Consider the following 17,111-nt stretch of genomic DNA (forward strand, 5'->3'; position numbering starts at 1 on the left):
AAATTTCACTTTATAGCATTTAAATAAATGAACAATCGCTATTTTTTTTTAAGTTCCGAATTTCTTTTCAAACGAGTTATTAATTATATGCACATGCTTGCATACATAGAATCGTTGTATACAGGAGGTATCATAGTATGTAATGAATTTTGGAAATAAAAGATTCTTTAAATAAAAACATAATTTTTTTAGTATTTGTATATCTTAATTAATATTCTTAATAATTAATAATAAAACCAAAATATATATAACATCAATATAATTGCAATAAGTTGCATTATAGTGTTTCCTACAGTATTTAGTTTTTCAACATTTTGTATATACATATTCCAGTATTTGTTTAATATTTGTTTTATATTAAATATATTTTATGAGTTTTATAAAATGTTCAATTTCTTGCAAGTATTTTGTTTTAAATACACACGTAGTGCTAAGTTATCTTATTTTTATATCACGAATCTCTTATTTCCTTATGACCACTTCCTAATCATCACTTACTTCCTGTTCCATTAAAATACACTAGTATATAGAATGGAAAGAAATCTTATAGCTTATATTAGATCAATATAAATCTGTAAAAGATCTTGACAAGAACCAATATCTTGATTGCATTATTCTGCATGAAACTGAAAAAAACGATATAAGAAAAAAATAATTGCTATTTAAGTGACGATTATAACGTATACATAATTTTTTATAACTTAGAAATATTAAACAACACACAATACAAATTAATGTCATATGGAGCTCTTTTGTAATTAATAATACGATTCTTTTTTTTTAGATAATATAAATCTAGATAACAAAAAATATATATTTTACAATACCATTACATTGCTATAATTTTAAACAGATTATCTTCGTATAGATTACGCGGTAATCTTTGCAATGAGAATTATAAAATTGGATCACTCTTCTCGTAAAACAGTTAAACATTTTTTGAGCAATTCCGCGTGTGCCTATAAACAAAAATGGAAGTATTTTTAAAACAATGAGCAATTATATATTTGGACAGAATAAAAGCATTCTTACTTTTGCATGTTTTATTTCAAGTTCAGTTAATTCAATAAGATTCTTTCTAAAAGCAGTTACCCTCCTCGTTTTGAAATCCACTAATTCTATAACGGAAATTAATACATTATTTAAATCATTGTGATTGTTTATTACATAAAATAAAGCGTCATAATATAAGCGTCATTCTTTACCTTCTTTTCCCTTTTCTGACATTTGCTCAAATTTTTCACAGGCTTCTGTTTGAGCTTGTTCTGCCTAAATTAACAATATCCAAAGATAATTATAAATTCCACAAAAATACATAATACTACCAATTTTAAGAACTTTCGTAATTCTTTTTTAACAATTATACTTGGCAAAAAACACATGCAATATTTCGAATAATTATATTATTTTAAAATAACGTGTATTTTTCACAATTTTATTAGTAAAATATGACCTTCCAAAATTATTTTTTTTATTATTTGTTTTATTGTAATATTTTATAATATTTTTACTTTTTATTCGAGACTAAATAATATCAATGCAAGAAAGAAATGTTCATGCAAATTTATTTCATGCATGTTTAATTAAATAATAATCTAAAATATATTCACACTAATTTCAATCTCTTCCTTTTTCTCCAACACATAGTAACTATATTAATTCTACGAAAATGTTCGTATATATTGTTTATAAAAGTAATACAATCTATAAGATAAAAAGTATATATCCTTTAAAACAAAAAATGATATTAGGATTATACTACAACAAGGCGGTAAACATACAAATGGAGAAAAACACACCTCAGCAACCTCCACTGCCTTGATGAGCAAAAAGATGAAATCTTTAGTTAGATATACAATATATACAATATATACACATACATATACATATATATACTATATTTAGCAATTGAAGTAACCCGTTTGTTATAAATACTACAATAATAGAAACGTCTCAAGTAATATACATACAGCATGAACATCTTTGTTTTTGGCACGAGCTTTCTCTAGAGCACGGTTTGCAGATTCGTACGCATGTAGAGCTTTCAATCTTCTAAACAAAAGCCGTTTAGCTGCAGCTGTATCCCTCATGTAGTAACGTAGAGTGTCTGATAATTTTAAATCTTCATCAGATGCTACCCGTCCCTCTACTTTCTATTACATTGTAACATTACAAATATAAATAATATGAAGAAATAAATTAAATTAGTTAAATTGAAAAATCTTACCCTTAATTTCTCAAACATCTCTGCTATTTTTGTTAAAAATCTTTCTAATTTACCATTATCAGTTGTAGCTAATTGCAAAAGATTTGTAGAAATTTTAATATATGAATCTGCTACATCTTTATGTTTGGCAGTTTGCCGATCTGCACGAGCTGTTGCTTCTTTTAAATTATGATGATAGGTTTGTAAAAACGACATTTCTTGATCAAAGAAATCGTTTACATCTTTTACTGTTGCAGACAAATAGTATTCATCTGTAGTAGTGGAAAATGATTTTACCAAACCTCCAAACATTTCCATTTTATTTTTCCCTAGAAAAATAAAAGATTTATACCTTTTATTCATATTACAGACAATAAGAAAATGCAGAATCTTCCTTAAGGAATTAATATAAATTTTACCTCTCACACAAAGATCTTGATCATATTCCAAAAACACTCTTAAATTATGATCATTACGAAAAACTGGATGATGTGCTAATCTAGTCAAAAACATTTCATGCATAGCAACAGTTTTTTTAAACGTTGCCAAGTATTCACTGTAAAAATATCAGTATATAAATTTATAGTTTTGGGTCATTATGATTGAATTATATTTTAATATTTGTATATATAACTTACGCCTCCAATTCTTGTTTCATTTTATTAAATTCCTCACGTGTCATGTTACCCTCACCCTCCCCAAGTTTTTGTAACTTTTCACGAGATGCATCAAAATCTGGTCGTGGTGGACAAGGAGGAATCTAAAGATACATATTTTTTCTGTTCATTATTTAAAATTGTAATTATATATTTAATATAGGTCAAAAAGTAAATAAACATACAATATAACCGGCATATTCTTCATTCTCCTCGAATCGGTCATGTAACCATACAAATTCTTCATGTTGCCTTACAACTAAGTTATCTGGTTTTTGAAATTCTGGTAATGTAGTTGTTGTATGTACAGTGAATTTTACTTTATCCTTTTCACTAAGAGCATCTGAAATATCCACCTGTAATGACTTATCAGAAAGATCTACATTGTCAGTATGAATTGTCTGTAAATAAAAATTGCCAAAATTAGAACAATTAAATTATCAAATATAAACGGTAGTTTCAGACATGAAAAAACATTAATTTTCTAATCAATGTTATTTTACATAATAAAAAAAGAAATAACAGGAAACTAGCGTAAATACCTTTTTAGGAGGAACATTATTTAAAATGTCAGCAGTATCGCATATGCCGTCCTGAAACATTTTTTTAAATTAAGAACTGTATACTAAATATTTACAATAAAGTAAAGCTTAAACTGCACAGTATTAGGATTCGCTGGGAAAGTAGATCGGTGGATAAATGATAACAGGTTCCACCTACCATCATGGCGTCCAAGCGTCTCTGACACGTTCCCTATTTTATCGTATAGAACTATACGAATTAAACTGATACCGATCTTAATTGCAGAGTTAAAAAATTGATCTTATACGTTCGAATGAAATTATTTTCTTCTTATTCATATATATATGCCTTTTAGAATAACCATTAGTAAAAAATTTTCCGCGAATAAAATGGACTTAATCGACACATGAATGTCAAAATGTGATATTTTTGAAGTACATGTTATCAAATCAGCTGTGAGAAAAAAGTAATGAAATGTAATTAGAATACTTAAAAACTAAATGAAATATAGTTTTAACAGATTTAAAATTATTTTCTTGTCGCATTTATCAAATATGTACATAACATTAATCATTAAATTTCTATTGAAAAACAAATGATTTGTTAATCTGTCGATAATTTTACATTTCATAAAGAATAAACATAATTAATATATTAAACACAGCATTTTGTGTTTTTTAATATTATTTGTATTTATTTAAAAAACAATATTTCCAGTTATTTGCTATATCAATTTAATGTCACTACTTTAATATGATAATATAATAGCAAAAACTAGAAACGATGATGATAATAAAAATGTATGTATTTTTATAATATGCTGTAAACTATATATTATTTTTTATACTTTTCACTTATTTTATAATTTAAGAAAATGACGTACTTCAAATATCTTACTGAATAATTTTGCATATATAGCCTTGAATTACTTTTTGATTCCTGATCGACCTGTGTAACATATGTACATGATCGATTTAATTTAAGGCTACGTGTACATTGATTTGAGTTAATACTTTATTATAAACTTGTTTTTATTATTGCAATTACTTCTACGTAAGTTTGAAATACCTATAATACTTTATATCCTGAGATTCTACTGCACGAATTATTACACTGTAATAATAAATTTGTCCCAAGTGTGTTATAATTAGTAACTGTTAACATCTAAGTACATATTTGTTTTAATATCTTTTTTAATTTGTGTTAATATTTCTTTCTGTGTTATTTATATATATTTAACATATATTTTTTGATATCTAGTCTTTTACTTATTTAGGTTATAATAAATAGGTTATAATAAGCAATGTATTTACAAATTCACACATATATATTTATATATTATAATATTCTGTATACTTGTATGAAATTTATAATATTAAGGAATGGTTGTTATCATAAAAATATTCAGAATTATGTAAAGTTGTTTAGTATTTTTTTAGTATTTTTTTTAGTATTTAGCATTTTTTTAGTATTTGATTAATTAACTTTATATCTTCTTTTATGTTTATACATAATTATAGTTGTTTCATGTATAGAATATTATTTCATGCACTCTATGCACAAATCTATTATATATTATTTATGACATTATTTTTTTTAAGACTTCAACTATGGCTGATCAGTATGATAAATTATCATGGAAAGGTAAGTTAATAAAGAACATAGTTTAATCATCTATAACTTTTGAATTTTAATTTATTAATATTTCAATGTAATTATTAAACTTTTATATATGTTTTTTATATATGTAGAAGTACGAGACATGTTCAGAACATGGAGAGAAGATAGTGAACGGCGAAGTAAAGATGTAGTTGATCTGTGGGAGTCCAAATTAATGGCAAAAATTGATCAACTTGGCAATGAAAGTAAGATGAAGTAATTTTTTGTAAGATATTTTTAAAATGGTGTTAACTTTCTACAATAATTTGTAACTTTTAAATAGAATATCTGGTTTTGGAACAAGTCTGCATAGCCGCATTGGATTGTGATCGTCATTCTTTAGCAGAATATTGCATTAAAATATTGAAAAGAGAATTTCCTAGCAGTTTAAGAGTCCATAAATATCATGCTATGCATCTGGAAGCTTTGGAAATGTAACAATTATTTATGAAACAATGATTATTTGTTGCATATTTCTATGCCATATAAAAGAAGTTAATTATTTGTAGGTATGATGAAGCATTAGAAGTTTTGGATTCTATTATAAAAAGAGACGAAACAAATGCAGCACCAAGAAAAAGACGTATAGCTATATTAAAAGCGAAAGGTCGAATATCAGAAGCTATTAAAGAGCTTACAGAATATTTAAAAAAGTTAGTGTTTAGTTGAAATTTTTTTGATGTTTTAAATTTTTAACTTATTGTATTAATCATAGATTTTATATCCTTCATGTATTACAGATTTATGAGTGATCAAGAGGCATGGCATGAATTATGTGATCTATATTTACAAGAACAAGAATATTCCAAGGCTGCATTTTGTATGGAAGAACTTATATTACATAATCCACATAGTCATTTAATTTATCAGAGATATGCAGAAATAAAATATTCTCAGGTAATAAATATTTTTTATGTAACAATACCTGAGACCTCAAAACTTTCACTGAAATAATACATTTTTACTTATTATTAGGGTGGATTTGAAAACATGGAATTAGCAAAAGCATACTTTTGTCAAGCTGCAAGATTAAATCCAAATAATATCAGAGCTTTGTATGGTTTACTGTTGGTAAGAATCAAAATTAGAAAAAAAAACATGTAGTGTTAAACTTTTACTATAAGCTTAAATTTTTAGGCAACCAATAATATTGCCACATCACCTAAATGTCCCTCTTCTAAAAAGAAAGATGCAATAAAATTAAGTGAATGGGCAGCTAATCAAATTGAAAAGCAATATGAATCAAAAGTGTCAGATGAAAATATTAAAACACTTGAAGGATTATTAGGTCAGTTGCAACTAGAAGTTTAAGTATACAAATTTATATGTATGTATGTTACTGTAATATATGTAAATGTACTGTTCATTCCTTACAATTTACACACATATATAATTTATTATTTAATACAAATCTTTTGACATAAATAGTTTTTTAGTATGTCAAGTAAATTTGCGAATGTATATTAAGATATTTACTATCCAAAATACAGTAAAGTATTATTTACCTTATTTAAATAATTCTTAAGATCATTTAGTAAAAAGATTATAGAACTAAATGAAGAATGTTCCTTGTTCTTCTCATAATCTCTAGAAAATGTTAGAAAATGACTTTATTGATGGTTCAGAATTTTTCTTGTTATGAATACTTTCCTGCACATGTCCTGCTTTATTCTTTAAAATGCACATATGGCCATAAAAAGTAACAGTTTAACAAAATTTATATTCTCAAACACGAGTTTGAAGGAAAATAAATGTTTGTTACACGTAAAATAATTATAGTCATCTTTTTGGATTTTCTTTATTATTCTGTTCCCAAAGTTCTCTTTTCTTTGCTTTTTCTACAGCTTTCTTCATTCGTTTTTCCCTTCTACTTTCATTTCGTAATGCAAAATATTGTTCGCGGAAGTCGATTAAATTGGTAGAAATTATTTCATCTGATTCCTGAAAGAAAAATTTGAGAATTTTGATCAAATTACTTTTAACATTTTTTTAACTAATAGTTGTATAATATATATTTTGACACATACCTTTGGATCTTTTACCTTTTTATAAGTCAATAACCTCCGACTAGTATAATTACTAAGTACTTGTTCTGAATTAGCTACTAATTCCAAACATGGATGTGTTGGTAACTGATTCTCTGAATATTGATCTCTATAAAAGTAGTATTTTATACTTCATTCTATAAAAATAAATATTGTAATGTCGATAAACAATTTTTTATAACCTGTGACTTACCTAAATAAAGGAAACCAACATACTAATCTACCATTTAATTTAAGATGTTGAGCTGCAAAAGTTAATAAATCCTTGTATATTTGAGGTAAATCATAACCAATTTTAGATGGTATATGAGATGAAGCTTGATGTTCTTCTATCACTGGATTTAATTTAGTTGTACCTATCCTTTCTGTTGCTTCTCTGATACCATAAGGAGCTATAATTAATAAAGAGATGAAGGCTTTTACAGTACAACTTATAAGTTAATGAAAAGAGCTGATACTTACGGTCTGTTATTATAGCATCTATACACATGTCAGAACGCCATAAAGGATAAGAAAAATCTGATACAACTACATCAATATAGTATGATCTTTTTCCATATTGACTCATATTTGTAGCAATATTTTCATCTTTTTCCCTAATCTGGTCATTATCTTAATAATAATTTAATAACATCATTTAGTGTAAGCAAATAAATTCTTTACCTTTTGTGATATCCTACTAGGCCTTGTACGCCCATGCAGCATTAAAAAATCTATATCTGTTCCCAATGTATATCCTCCAAAATGAGAAGCAGCAACTAATAAAGATCCAGTACCAACAAATGGATCGAGCACGATGTCTCCCTTTTGAACTTGAGCTTGATTAGCCATTATTAATGACAGTTGAGGATCCATAGACGTATTACCAATAAATTTTCTGGTTTTCAGCGATAACTTTCGAATTAAATCCCTCTGTCCTCTTGTAATCTAAAATTTCATTATAAAATGTAATATATATGTAATAGATTGATGTAACGGTACAATATAATTATGCATACCCATCTACCAAAAAATAATTCATATGGTTTTTTAGGGATGTTATTAGGATCTAATCCATAAAATTCTATATAACACAATGTTGTGTCTGGATTATTTAGTCTTACTGGTCCTTGCAATGGTAAATAACTGAAAGACTATTTATTACAAAGTTAGATTAATATCAAAATTTTACATAATTTCAGTTTATAAATTTATAAGTTATGTACTTACATCAATTTTATTTACTTTTTCACCTTGAGAAAAATGTTTACAAAATGTTTCAACTGTTACTTTAAAAGATTTGTGTGGACCAGCATATTTATTAATTTCTGAAATTGGATAAGTTTTTAACTTGTTATGCAAATTTTCAACTTGTTTACTATTAGCCCACAATTCTAAACAAAATCGCACACAGACTGCTCTGCTTGCAATTTTATGTGCCAGAGTTTCTGAAGGTAAATTAACTATCCAATAAGGCTATAAAAAAATCATTTATTGCATAGACAAATGTATTAAATATTATATTATATTATATTAACAAAATAAATGTATTTTCTTACATGTGTGTTTAATTCAGAATGAGTATAAATATTTACACCAAACATACCAAGAATAGATTGCATTTCCTAAAAAGGTGAAGTGTAAAAATTTTATAGAACAAATAGGTAAAAATTAAATTAAATAAAAAATTACTTACAGCTATACGAAAATCAATGTGTTCTTGGGCAAACCAAAACAGATATTTTTTCCACTGGTTATTCATTGTTATTGCATTATACATATTTATCCATATTCAATTCAAATTACATTATTTAAATTGTAGTATTAATTATATTAAAAGTATAGCACATATACTCTAATATTGAAATACAGCTTTAAACTAATTTTGCATAAACTAATGCAATTCAAAAATTTAAGTTGAAGTAAACAATTTGTGTTTATAATACAGACTTTTTACTTTACTACATCATTTAGATGTTTCAACTAAAAAATTAAGTTTCTAACTTTAATATAAATTATTACATATTGATTAAATTATAATTATATGTAACTATAAGCATTATTTAGCATCAAGTAACATAAGATCTATGATCTAGACATTAACCAACGTGATCAACACAAAAAGATATCGCACACATTATACGCGCATGCTTAATCAAAACCATAGATAAATAAAATATAGTGAGTCGAATATTATTGAATATTATGTCGGTATAAAATCATTATTATTATTTTTTATTATACAAAACAGTCAAGAAGCGCTCTTATTAGAGAGTAAAGTTGCTCAATTTATTTTGCGATATATTAGTCTTCTATAATATATTAATAGCATTAAGTATAATACCATACGAGGAAATATTAGTTAAATCATAATATGTGGTAATAAAGAGATATTAATTACAATTATTTTGATGATATGATTTACTAAATGTTGTTTAATAATCAAAAAGTGTCATAGAAGGTGAAATATAAATTTCAACAACATAAATATGAAAGAAAAATAGGAAAAGCAGAGAAGTTGCAAGAAAAAAGATGTACATAACATATAAATGCAAGAAATAGCATAAATCATATATATATATATATATATATGTATATTAATTAAATTATGAGCATAATAATATAGTAAAAATATCTCTGGAAATATATATATACATATAATATATAGAAACATTATATATTTAAAATAGTCGATAAAAGAGAAAACTATAATTTCTTAATCGGTAGATCTACAACATTGTAGCTAATAGAACAGTGTACGAGGGGGCGCTATGTTCGTAGTAAAACTTCTTGTTGTTCTCATTCTAAGGTGGAATACTACTCGTCACTGTTTTCTGTTGTGTTTTTAGGCTGGAATCGGATGAAAAACATGCCGTTTCGATAATCAAGTGAGAAACAAAAGGCTCTTAAAAAGAGTTGTTGTACATATGTTTGAGAAAGCTGGTATATCAAAAACGTGTGTGAATAGTGCAGGTGTAATTTAATAAGAGCAGGGGAGGCTGGCGATTTAATAGGATATTGATTTGTCCGAGACTGCCTTGCTGGCTCCATCGCACACACAAACCAGGTAGCCATGAACGTCGATATTTTTGGGGCACTGCCTGGTGCAACGTGTCGGCCGTACATATGCCGTGCTCTAATGTGTTTGCAGGCCTGATAAAGCCCAAAATGCAGCCAGCCATTGGCGATATGTGTTAACGATATTAGACAAAATTACGGGTAACAACGACTAGGTACATCTATTACGATCATAACGACTATCAAAACGGCGACCAAAACGGCAACGACTACAACGATAACGGCGACGGCGGCGGCGGCGGCGACGACGGCGGCGACGACGACGACGACGACGACGACGACGACGACGACGACGACGACGACGACGACGACGACGACGACGGCGACGACGACGACGACGACGACGGCGACGACGGCGACGACGACGACGACGACGACGACGACGACGACGACGGTGGCGACGACGACGAGGACGACGACGACAACGACACCGACGACGACACCGACGACGGCGACGGCGACGGCGACGGCGACGGTGACGGCGTCGGCGTCGACGGTGACAACTACGACTGCGACTAAAGAGGCAGCTGAGACGAACAGAACGATAATTACGACAAATACGACGAATTCGACAGTAACGGCAGTAACAGCAAGGGCGTCAATTACGAAAAGAATAAAGTGGTGTTATTACTTCATCGTGGATATTTTACAGAAAATTTTGCATTGGTTGTGTTCAATGCAATAGTTGAGAAGTTAAATGTATAAAGAAAATACCTCAGACACAATGGATGCAGTAAGCAATGGAGCTTCAGGAAGTGCAGTGGCTTGTCCAGTCTGTACCCTCTATCTACGCGAGGGTATCAGCTTACAAAGACATTTGGATACTCATCCAAAAGAACAAGTCATTGAAGCTCTTATCAAAGCTAGTACCAATTCCTCAAATGTGCAACAGACACAGTTATCATCATCAGCACCTCCAGCATCTCCAGCTATACAATCATCCCAAAATACACCTCAAGTTGCACAGAATACTCATCTATCGGCTCAATCTCCATATCCTATAGGACCTATTTTCGAATGTCCACCTATTGGTACTGTGATGCCACCTCAGTTTGCTTCATTTAGTTATCAACAGTTTGTAAATAATGGCACTATGATGATACCACAATATGCAATGGCTCCACAAGCTAATCAAATGATGCAAATGCTGTATAATCCATATGGTATGTATCAGCAGCAACAAATACCAACTGTTCAAATGATTTCGCCAGTCACAGCCATACCAAACACCACTAGAGTCAGGCCAGTGGTAACTATGGCTGGTGAAACAACTGGTAGGACTGCCATTGCTGTACCTGTAAATAATTCCGAGCCAAAACAAATTTTACCTGAGATTTTACCTGAATCAGAGCAAGAGTCTGAACAAATGTTATCAGATATCAACCTTCCAGTTTCTCCTCCATCATTAAACGAAGATAATTCTATGCAGCAAAATGAAAGTGAAACTAGTACAATTCAAATAGAGCAAGAAGGAGAGGAGCCCCTTGGTTCAAGTACAGATCAGCATACTGTGCAAGATGAATATGATAGCATTCCAAGATCATTGGCAATTACTTGTAATGTCAATGTCACTACAGATGATAAAGTTGAGAGTGTATTGCCGGATATTGATAATGGGGAATCGTCGTGCGTTGTTACTACAAATGTGCAGTGTAAGTCTATTCATTATGAATCGTCAGACATGCAGGAGTATGTACACAGATATGAAGATGACGATGATAATAATAAAGTTATTATGCCTGAAGTATCACCAATGGTAACAGAAAATGAGACAGAAAATGCAACTAATGAAAAAGTTCCTCACAGAGAAGAAATAAGCAAAAATGAAGGTACCTCAGCAGAAATGCCTGTAGAAGATACAGTAAAAGCACCAGCTCAGCCTGAAGTAGAACAATTAGAACGTCTTTTAATCACTATTATGGAAAATGAATTTAATAATACTCCACAGAAAGAATCCAATTTTGAAGATGATAAAAAGAAGAGTAAAGATACAAAGAAAAATACTTCTCCTGAAAGGGCTGAAAGTGTAATACATGAAATAACTAGTAATAATCCCATTGAATATGAAAACAGTTGTAAATCTGATGTAAAAGTAAAAGTTAATCAAAGCTCGGAAATTAATATAGGTAATGATGAAAATAAAAGTTCTTGTGTTTTATACAATTATAAAAACAGTTTGTCTGCACCTCCATCACCTATTGTACAAAGAAGACCCCATAGAAGCTATTCTGTTCATTCAGATTTTAGTTCAAATGAATACCTTAATTTTTATCCAATTGGTTTTGATGCAAGCACATTGCACGATGAGGAAGATGATGAAGATGAAAAAAATGAAACAGAAGATAATTTTGATGAGGCAGATATGGAAATAGAGGAAATACCTAGCCCACATACTCCTTTCATTAAATATGATGAAAATGCAGACAATGTTAGATCTCATACTCCATTATCTGCAAGTAGTGGTATTTCTGTATTAAGAGTTAGAAAGGATCTTAGTAAACCATGTTCTCCTGCTTCTGTCCATTCATTTTGTCATATGAATGCTAATGGTATAAGCCACGATGAAGAAAGTAATGTTGCAATGGATGGATCACCAGAAAAAGATCCTATTGATTGTTCTTTAGTTGAACAAGATGTGAAAGCTGATCAGTCAGAACTTTCCTTATGCAAAAATGAGAAAAAAATGGAAGGGGATTCTGCATATCAATCTGGAATTAGTGACCATATGAGTTCGTTTTCTACAATTCATTCACAACATTCTCAGCAATCAACATTAATGGATGAATCATATAACATGCCAAGTAAAAGTAATAATCATGTAAATTTATCAGAATCTAGTGACGTCGCAAGTAGTTCTGACTCAAAGAGTTTTCATTCATCTAAATCAATTATACAAAAACAATCTGTGGAACTCCTTAGTTTAAATGAAGATGCCCATGCAGGTCCAATGAATGTGTTTGAATTTGATGGGCTTCAAATCTTAGTTCCTAGTACATTCATAAGTGATTCTTCACAAAAAGCAGTTAGTGGAACCAGCCAACAATCTATGGCAAGTAGTGAAGGTGGAATAGGTATAGATGAAGAAGTTAAAAGCATTAATATGAGAGCTGATGAAACTATGCCACCCAGAGGTGAACTATCAGAACAAGAAAGCAATGGATGTACAGAACAATCAGCTTGGCAGGTATGTAAGCTGCTCTTTGAATATAAATATATTGTTAAAATTTATTATAAATATTTCACATAAGAGTTTAATAGATTTATAAAATAACAAATTTTTTAACAAGTAATTTAAATATATACAATTAATTTAATTTATTTAATACTGAATATATTTTGTAAACAAATTTTCTATAAAAACTGATATTAAAAGTTATGTTTATATTAACAAATTTATTCTGTATATTCAGTTATATGCTGGTCAAGAATCATCAAGAATGTCAACATCTTATGATCTAATGGCACGTGAAAGTTGGGAAGAATCTGATGGATCAGACAATGAAATTGCAGGCCCATTATTAGATAGCAGATCTTTAGCAACACATTTTACATCAAGTTTATTTTTAGATCGAGATAGAAAAACTCCTACAAAAAGAATGTTCAAATGTTATCATTGTCCTGAAGTATTTGATTGTCCGAAAGAACGCAGAGTACATAGTACCACCGCGCACAAAGAAGCTGGTCCGAGTAGCAGTAGAGAATCTACAGAACAACCTGAAGTAAAGGATATTAAGTTATTGGATGGCCGTATGAATGTATTTGAAGATATTTTTGTACCAGGTTTACATGTTCAACAAGTTTATCACCAGCAACCACTGTTACATCAACTTCAACCACCACAATCATGTACAGATGTAACTACAAAAGTAGAATCTGATCAAAAAATTGAAACACTAGTAATACCATCAAATATTGAAGTGATCTGCACCCTTTGCAATCAGAGATTTAGTAGTGAAAAATCATTACAACTACATCATAGAAGAGTACATATTACAGAAACAACAAAACGAATTCGTGAGAGCACCAAGTGTCAGATATGTCACGAAGAATTTCCTTCGGTTCTATTGTACAATGCCCATTTAAAAATACATCCATTAGAATGTAGTCAATGTGGAAAGTATTTTTATAGAAAACAAAATTTCAAATTACACATGAAACGACATTTAGGAATTAAACCATTTCCATGTACTGTTTGTGACAAAGCATTTTTAACAAAACAGAAGTTAGATGAACATACCAATGGTCATACTGGGAATGCACCTGTTAAGTGTAATCTTTGCAATGAAACATTTCGCAGATATTCAAATCTAACACAGCACAAAAATAGACATCATTTGAATATAAAAAAGAAATTAAAAGATTACATATGTCATTGTGGTGAGGTTTTTCATACAAAGAAAAAGCTAGCTTGGCATAAAGAAACACATGATGAAAAACCTAAAGCATGTACATATTGTAACGAAAGATTCATTCACATGGCCAGCCTGACTAGACATATGCGCCGAGCTCATAATAAAAGATTCGTTCCAGATGCTCAAAGAGAGAGCGAAAATGTTGAATGTCCTGTATGTAAGTGTATTTATTTACGATCTTCCTTAGCAGTGCATATGCGAGTACATAATGGTGAAAGACCATATGAATGTCAAGTTTGCTCTAAAGCATTTAGTACTAAGTGGAACTTACAATTGCACAAATGGACTCACGCTGCCCGTAGCACCAAACCTTTCAAGTGTAATCAGTGTAGTGGCGCGTTTTACCGGCACAGTGATTATACTGCTCATATGAATTCTCATAGAAACGTGCGTCCTTATACCTGTAACTATTGCGGAGCGCAGTTCATACGAAAATATAATTGTTTAAGGCATGTAAAGGAACATGAAGAGAACAAAGCATATACATGTGATGTTTGCAACAAAACTTTTCATAGATCATATTATCTGAAAGAACACTTGCGAGTACATTCAGGTGCCAGACCATATACATGTCATATTTGTGGAAAGTCTAGCGGTACGAAATCCAATCATAACAAACATGTCAGAATTCATCATGCACGAGAACCTGTAAATACCGAAAATTAAAAAGCGAACGAGATTTTTGATCCAGTTTACTTAGTTAATATTTTTAATCATCTCACAATGCTTTATTGTAACGTTTTACCTCTTATTCTTCTATTTGCTGAAAATTTTTTTTTAAACTGAAGCAAACAATAATTCAGTACAAAAAAGTAATGAAATAAATGTAATACATCTATATATATTACATCTCTTAATCTTTTACAAATCTCGTTCGTTTCTGTTATTATTTCTTAAATATTTTAATACAGAGATTTTAAACTTGAATTATTTGCTAGCATTATTACTAGCAGTATTTAACTAAATAAAGGGGTTTAACTTGCTTTAATCATAAAAAACAAGAGGACGATTTTACGTTGTATTGTGCATTGTGCATTGTATGTTGCACTTCGTAAATTTTCGTCATATAGTCTGCTAAATACAATGACTCGAGACTGTAACTACTTAAGATAATAAGAAATTTTTAACAAATATTAACTGGTACATGTCTGAAGATTTGAATAACTTCCATAAAGGAAGACTATACGATGAAATGCTTTTTGCCAACTTATACTAATTAACTATTAGATAATAATAACTAACTGATCAATATTATGGAATCATTAAGCACTTTTATGTGTTGGTCGTTGTACGAAATTTTTTTACAATAACTATTTTACACAAAGTATATATATTACGATTTTATGTATTGGCATCGAATGTGAGAAGGAACTGGGAGAATCGTATTTATTTGCATTGAATTTACTACGCATAAGCTCATATCAATAATTAGGATTATTAATTATCACAAGGTAGTTACGGATCTTAGTTATATTTATATATTTTGCAAAATATCTAATAATTTTTATCTCTAACTGTAATTCCAAGACTGATCGATGTTGGTTCCTCATATTGCTCTCCGACATACATATCTTGAGTATATGTATGTCTTAAATGACAAGCAAGAATAATCGTGTGTGAGGTTATTTGAAATATTTGGTATAGTGATACTGTGACAAATATCTTAATAGTTAATTGTTTTATATTAAAGTATTTGGCAGATCATGTATCATTTAATTTCTAGAGAGCAATATGAATGAAGAGGCGCTAATATATTAACTATATCAAAATTGTGTTACTATAATTATATTACGTTCGATGGACGTTTTGTTACGAAAGCCGGTTCCCATAAACTGTTACCGTAAATTTCAACAAAACTGCATGAAACATTTTTAAAATGGTTATACTGTTTCCATAACATATTTTGAGTTTCATCTTGTTAATAGTTATTTAACAAATTACATTTTAGTTTCGTTAATAGTTAAATATAGCAGTTTTCCAATATCGTCGATTATTAAGCGAAACTTATTTGCATGCATGACCAACATCGACGTCCAAATGTGCAATCGTTTAGTTAAACATATGTATTCTACTTGAATGCAATTGTAGATAATGTAAATATGTATATCAGTTTTATTTTATAACAGAACCGACAAATTCTGTTGGGAACTAATAATTGTCTAAAAATGACTCGTACTCTTATGAGGATAAAAATAGGCTATTAACTATTATCATAAAAAGAAACTATAAATCAACAACACCTGTATACCTTAATAAAAATTATGTATTGAGGTACTTTTTTAAATAAGTTTTTCTTTGTATTTTTATTACAAGTACCAGTACCATATTTGTTTCTTGTTTGTAAATTGGAAATGTAATGTAAAAACGAATGATAAAAATATGTAAAAATATTGCAAATTGCGAATTCGATAAAAATATTTAGGACAAATGTTTTATGGATTTAAAAAAATGTAATATATTTTTTATTTGAAAAAGTAGGTAAATGAAAGATTAATTTTAAGTAAGTGTTATTTATTAAAATATAAGTGAAATTTATTTAAATGTACATACATAT

At 29.3% G+C, this 17,111-nt stretch overlaps 4 protein-coding genes across 8 annotated transcripts; 2 read left to right on the plus strand and 2 right to left on the minus strand.

Annotated features, from left to right (window-relative positions):
* Window positions 1–773: 773 nt before the first annotated feature.
* LOC117236554 (sorting nexin-6) lies at window positions 774–4,401 on the minus strand. 3 transcript variants are annotated; one of them, XM_033499628.1, is made up of 12 exons: window positions 4,268–4,401; window positions 3,583–3,837; window positions 3,405–3,455; window positions 3,048–3,263; window positions 2,845–2,966; window positions 2,626–2,762; window positions 2,228–2,535; window positions 1,971–2,153; window positions 1,800–1,817; window positions 1,206–1,269; window positions 1,033–1,118; window positions 774–959 (listed from the first exon to the last, which is right to left on the minus strand). In XM_033499628.1, exons 2-12 carry the CDS (start codon window positions 3,586–3,588, stop codon window positions 909–911), a joined length of 1,242 nt encoding a protein of 413 aa, XP_033355519.1. In that variant the 5' UTR covers window positions 3,589–3,837; window positions 4,268–4,401; the 3' UTR covers window positions 774–908. The 3 variants fall into 3 exon arrangements, with proteins under 3 accessions (XP_033355519.1, XP_033355511.1, XP_033355528.1); XM_033499620.1 differs by lacking the exon at window positions 4,268–4,401 and having other exon boundaries at window positions 3,405–3,591; XM_033499637.1 differs by lacking the exons at window positions 1,800–1,817; window positions 4,268–4,401 and having other exon boundaries at window positions 3,405–3,591.
* Window positions 4,280–6,552, plus strand: LOC117236569 (ER membrane protein complex subunit 2-like). Of its 2 annotated transcripts, XM_033499649.1 has the most exons (8): window positions 4,280–4,437; window positions 4,986–5,028; window positions 5,136–5,249; window positions 5,327–5,477; window positions 5,553–5,696; window positions 5,784–5,940; window positions 6,019–6,114; window positions 6,181–6,552. In XM_033499649.1, exons 2-8 carry the CDS (start codon window positions 4,995–4,997, stop codon window positions 6,352–6,354), a joined length of 870 nt encoding a protein of 289 aa, XP_033355540.1. In that variant the 5' UTR covers window positions 4,280–4,437; window positions 4,986–4,994; the 3' UTR covers window positions 6,355–6,552. The 2 variants fall into 2 exon arrangements, with proteins under 2 accessions (XP_033355540.1, XP_033355548.1); XM_033499657.1 differs by lacking the exon at window positions 4,986–5,028 and having other exon boundaries at window positions 4,309–4,437.
* A 137-nt stretch (window positions 6,553–6,689) lies between these two features.
* LOC117236541 (tRNA (guanine(10)-N2)-methyltransferase homolog) lies at window positions 6,690–9,200 on the minus strand. 2 transcript variants are annotated; one of them, XM_033499600.1, is made up of 9 exons: window positions 8,764–9,200; window positions 8,627–8,692; window positions 8,298–8,543; window positions 8,087–8,221; window positions 7,752–8,015; window positions 7,551–7,689; window positions 7,282–7,480; window positions 7,071–7,197; window positions 6,690–6,984 (listed from the first exon to the last, which is right to left on the minus strand). In XM_033499600.1, exons 1-9 carry the CDS (start codon window positions 8,845–8,847, stop codon window positions 6,823–6,825), a joined length of 1,422 nt encoding a protein of 473 aa, XP_033355491.1. In that variant the 5' UTR covers window positions 8,848–9,200; the 3' UTR covers window positions 6,690–6,822. The 2 variants fall into 2 exon arrangements, with proteins under 2 accessions (XP_033355491.1, XP_033355498.1); XM_033499607.1 differs by lacking the exon at window positions 6,690–6,984 and having other exon boundaries at window positions 7,087–7,225.
* Window positions 9,201–10,662: 1,462 nt separating this feature from the next.
* LOC117236418 lies at window positions 10,663–16,841 on the plus strand. Its single transcript, XM_033499352.1, has 2 exons — window positions 10,663–13,329; window positions 13,556–16,841. The coding sequence occupies exons 1-2, from the start codon at window positions 10,843–10,845 to the stop codon at window positions 15,221–15,223; spliced, it is 4,155 nt and encodes a 1,384-aa protein (XP_033355243.1). The 5' UTR covers window positions 10,663–10,842; the 3' UTR covers window positions 15,224–16,841.
* Window positions 16,842–17,111: the final 270 nt, after the last annotated feature.

Source organism: Bombus vosnesenskii, unplaced genomic scaffold (assembly GCF_011952255.1).
Source record: "Bombus vosnesenskii isolate JDL3184/JDL3185 unplaced genomic scaffold, Bvos_JDL3184-5_v1.1 scf7180000013264, whole genome shotgun sequence".
NCBI classification, from domain to species: domain Eukaryota; kingdom Metazoa; phylum Arthropoda; class Insecta; order Hymenoptera; family Apidae; genus Bombus; species Bombus vosnesenskii.

Coding starts and splice junctions, on each gene's coding strand:
- LOC117236569 (XM_033499649.1), top strand. CDS start 4,995: ATGGCTGATCAGTATGATAAATTATCATGGAAAG. Junction 5,941..6,018: donor CAGAAATAAAATATTCTCAG/GTAATAAATATT, acceptor ACTTATTATTAG/GGTGGATTTGAAAACATGGA. Junction 6,115..6,180: donor CTTTGTATGGTTTACTGTTG/GTAAGAATCAAA, acceptor TTAAATTTTTAG/GCAACCAATAATATTGCCAC.
- LOC117236554 (XM_033499620.1), bottom strand. CDS start 3,464: ATGTTTCAGGACGGCATATGCGATACTGCTGACATTTTAAATAATGTT. Junction 2,763..2,844: donor ATGAAACAAGAATTGGAGGC/GTAAGTTATATA, acceptor ATATTTTTACAG/TGAATACTTGGCAACGTTTA. Junction 960..1,032: donor TTGAAATAAAACATGCAAAA/GTAAGAATGCTT, acceptor TTTTGTTTATAG/GCACACGCGGAATTGCTCAA.
- LOC117236418 (XM_033499352.1), top strand. CDS start 10,843: ATGTATAAAGAAAATACCTCAGACACAATGGATGCAGTAAGCAATGGA. Junction 13,330..13,555: donor CAGAACAATCAGCTTGGCAG/GTATGTAAGCTG, acceptor CTGTATATTCAG/TTATATGCTGGTCAAGAATC.
- LOC117236541 (XM_033499600.1), bottom strand. CDS start 8,847: ATGTATAATGCAATAACAATGAATAACCAGTGGAAAAAATATCTGTTT. Junction 8,693..8,763: donor ACATTGATTTTCGTATAGCT/GTAAGTAATTTT, acceptor TCACCTTTTTAG/GAAATGCAATCTATTCTTGG. Junction 6,985..7,070: donor AAAAGGTAAAAGATCCAAAG/GTATGTGTCAAA, acceptor TTTTTCTTTCAG/GAATCAGATGAAATAATTTC.